Source organism: Aplysia californica, unplaced genomic scaffold (assembly GCF_000002075.1).
Source record: "Aplysia californica isolate F4 #8 unplaced genomic scaffold, AplCal3.0 scaffold00088, whole genome shotgun sequence".
Taxonomy (NCBI): domain Eukaryota; kingdom Metazoa; phylum Mollusca; class Gastropoda; order Aplysiida; family Aplysiidae; genus Aplysia; species Aplysia californica.
Genome location: NW_004797358.1, coordinates 338,912 through 342,140, shown reverse-complemented (window position 1 = coordinate 342,140; position 3,229 = coordinate 338,912). Strand labels below are relative to the sequence as shown.

Sequence of the window (3,229 nt, the reverse complement as noted above, 5' to 3'; positions counted from 1 at the left end):
GGAGGGAGAGATAGAGAGAGAGAGAGGGAAGAAGGAAAAAATGAGATAAACAGACGGGCAGGCTTATAGATCAAACGACATACGAACGCACATACATATACCCCCCCCCCCCCCTCCCAACCAGAGAGAAAAGGGAAAGAGAGGGAGGGAGAGAGAAAGAAAGAAAGAGAAAGAGAAAGAGAGAGAGAGGGAGAGAGAGAGAGAGAGAGAAAGAGAAAGAGAGAGAGAGAGAGAGAGAGAGAGAGAGAGAGAGAGAGAGAGGGAGGCAGACGTACAAACAGATAAAGATACAGATAGAGACACCAATCGGTGGACAGTTTAATGCCGCCGCCCTATTCATACTGTGCCAGATTCCTGGAGTCGATACTATTCATGAAGCGCTCATAATGTTATGATATCGCAAATCTTTAGTCCCACATATCCATGCTTTAGTTGTGGTTGTCGCCTTTTTTTCCTTTAAGCGACCCGATCAATAAAAAGAACAGTTTTTGTCGGGGTGATGGGGGAGGAGAATCCTTATCTCATTCCTCAACAGACAACAGTACTCTCCGGAAATAGAGAACGAGGCCCAAGCGTTCTGTACGTCCACAAAGTGTAGACGAAAGAGGAAATAATAATTTTTCATCGACAGATAAACGGAATTGATAAAGAATAGATCTAATATTTTACTGCAATAACTATTGGAATGTATTCTTTTGGAAGAAAAAAGGAATAATTATAATACTGAGCAAGTGTGTCCCCTCATTTTAGCTGAAATCGAGCTTTTTTTCTCATTTTCTCTAAAGGATAAAGTATAAAGTTGCCTACTCGTAAAATCCGGAAAGAATTGTTTCCAAACGAGATAGAACAATAGCCTTCACAGAAGGAGTGCAAATGAAAAATCGATAGGAACTTCTAAGTTTAATTCTGTTCTCATTTAACGTTTCCTTAACACGCACTACACACGTGTAGTCTTGTACAAAGGAGAAAAAAAAGCTAACTTAGAAGAAGAAAAGAGTATCAGAACAGAAATATTGGTTTCGTAAGTAAAATTATGTTCTCTCGCCTTCACAGTCTCAACACAATCAAAAACAGGAACAACTGAATGATGAACGAACAAAGTCATATTATTACAATAATATACATGTAGAAGATGTAGTCCCCCCAAAGTCTGGTCTCTGGTAAAACAAAAAAAAGACTATCACTGTCTCTTTATTCAAATCATTACAACGCATTTGAAAGGTACTTTAGTGGGCATCTTTCGTTACCACAGTAAACTCACTTTTACTCAGAGGTTTCTGAGATTTGATATGCTTAATACTTTTGGTGCAAAATACACAGATTTCAACAAAATGTTCACAACCCAATTCACGTCTAAGTTGTTTTAGGCTCTTTGCCTGGCACTCAAAAGACGCAAAGTTTATTCGCATGGGTGGAAGATACTTTTTTCGTGTGCTCTCGTTTTTTACGCTGGCATGATGTATTCCACAAGCAGGCAGGAAGGCTCGAAGCAGTTAGCCTCCTGGTATAACACATACATAGGGCTTATGGGGGTGTAAAAACTTTAAAATGTACAAGAAGTCAATAAGTCAAGAAGTCACAATCAATTATATTCACAACCCTGTTTCCTCGTCCACATAAACTGGTCCAGACACAAGCAATAACTCTGTGTCGTTATCACACACGTAAGCACTTTCGTGAGGGCTGGACCAATGCACGCAGTTAGTGAGCCGGCTGGAGGGCAATGTTCGCACCGCAGAACTCACTGGCCTCACAACCTTCACGCATGACGAGGGCCCAGTGGACGGTGACGCTTGTAATGGCGTCCTCTCGTTCATTTTCGGCCCGGAGCTCTCTGTGGCTTTCGCGCCCAGCAATTCACTGTCGTCTGGGAAATAGTCTTCGTCGTCTTCTTCATCATCATCGTCAGCCAGATCGTTGGGTTGCCTGTCGAAACTGGGGTTGGTGAGCCCGTGCATGCACGTGTGTCCGTCATGTGTACTGGCGAGGGTCGTCTCTGTGGCTGAGTTGGGATCTGTCAAGGAGGGATTCACCTCTTGGTAGAGATAGAGGAAAACGTTAGCACAAAGATGGCTTTTCAAAGCCCCCTCCCCCTGCAACAAAATGAAAAAAAATCCCAGCAACAATACATTCCCAAAGAAATAAACAAACAAAGTAGCAGTAGCAACAACAACACCACCACCAACAATAAAAACAATAAACACTTGGTTCCAATAAACTATCTGCACAGAAACTCAAATATGACATTAGTAGACACAACACTTAGAACACGCAAGAATTACCCGAACGAAGGGGTGGAAAGGTTTGAGTAACATTGCATTAATCATGCAAATCATTAGCCAATTTCGATTTGCTACATGTCGCTCTTCAATTGAAACAAAACATTATAAAAAGGTGTTTGTATAATAATATTATAGTTCTAATCTAATTCTATACGGTACGTTCTGTGGGGGATTTCTGTCGCAGTTTTGTTTTTAGCTTTTGTTGACGAATTATCTGAACAGGATCTGAATAGAACAAAAGAAAAGTATTCTACAATTACGACAGATAGATAGTGGTTGTGGCTTTCATTTAGCTCCCTATCAACAGGGAGTTGAGTCCTTGTAAATAAATATATATATCTGTTTTTATCCTCTAGCCCCCTCTAGGCATAAAAAGGAATGGATAATTATGTTCAATTAACGTAAAGTGGGAGTCTGGTGAGGGGGAATTTTCCTAACTTTGTGTCGTGTAATAATTAGTGTGAACGAACATTCCTCTCTTTTAAAACATTGATGAGTATAATTTAGCTAGAAGTGCCCTTTATTGAACCGGAAGGCTGTAAACCCTGACCCTTCTCATTCAATGCATGACAATCCAGCATGTAGCGATGAGCACACACTGAGGGAAACAATTAAGTCACAAACGTATAAAGCTACTTTACATATTCTGTTCGTCACCCTAGAACACTGGGCAAATTTAGGGCGCGCATCTCCAATCATGGGCGTCACAGGAGGCAGATAGTGGACGGCCTCCTGGTATATCGGGGTTAGCTGTGAATATCCAGTAATCAAGCGCAGACCAAGAGGCAAAGATTACACTGGGCGAGGAGGAGTAGATCTAGTTTTGGTGGTTCTGATACTTTTATTATATACCTCAACATGCCCAGCGCGCAAAGTATTCATTGGGCGAATTGAGGCGCCCAAAAATAACCCCTTATCCTAGCCATGAGTCAATGGAGAGGATGTGT

The 3,229-nt window shown here is 41.4% G+C and overlaps 1 protein-coding gene across 2 annotated transcripts in view; it reads right to left on the bottom strand.

The window, feature by feature from the left end:
- Window positions 1–783: 783 nt before the first annotated feature.
- Window positions 784–3,229, bottom strand: part of LOC101845764 — a 13,895-nt gene continuing 11,449 nt past the window's right edge. The window contains exon 5 of one of the 2 annotated variants that reach the window (XM_005094704.3): window positions 784–2,014. In XM_005094704.3, the coding sequence (XP_005094761.1) occupies window positions 1,593–2,014 (422 nt within the window). In that variant the 3' untranslated portion in view covers window positions 784–1,592. Of the gene's footprint in view, window positions 2,036–3,229 lie in introns of both variants that reach the window. The other variant, XM_005094703.3, reaches the window with a different exon arrangement.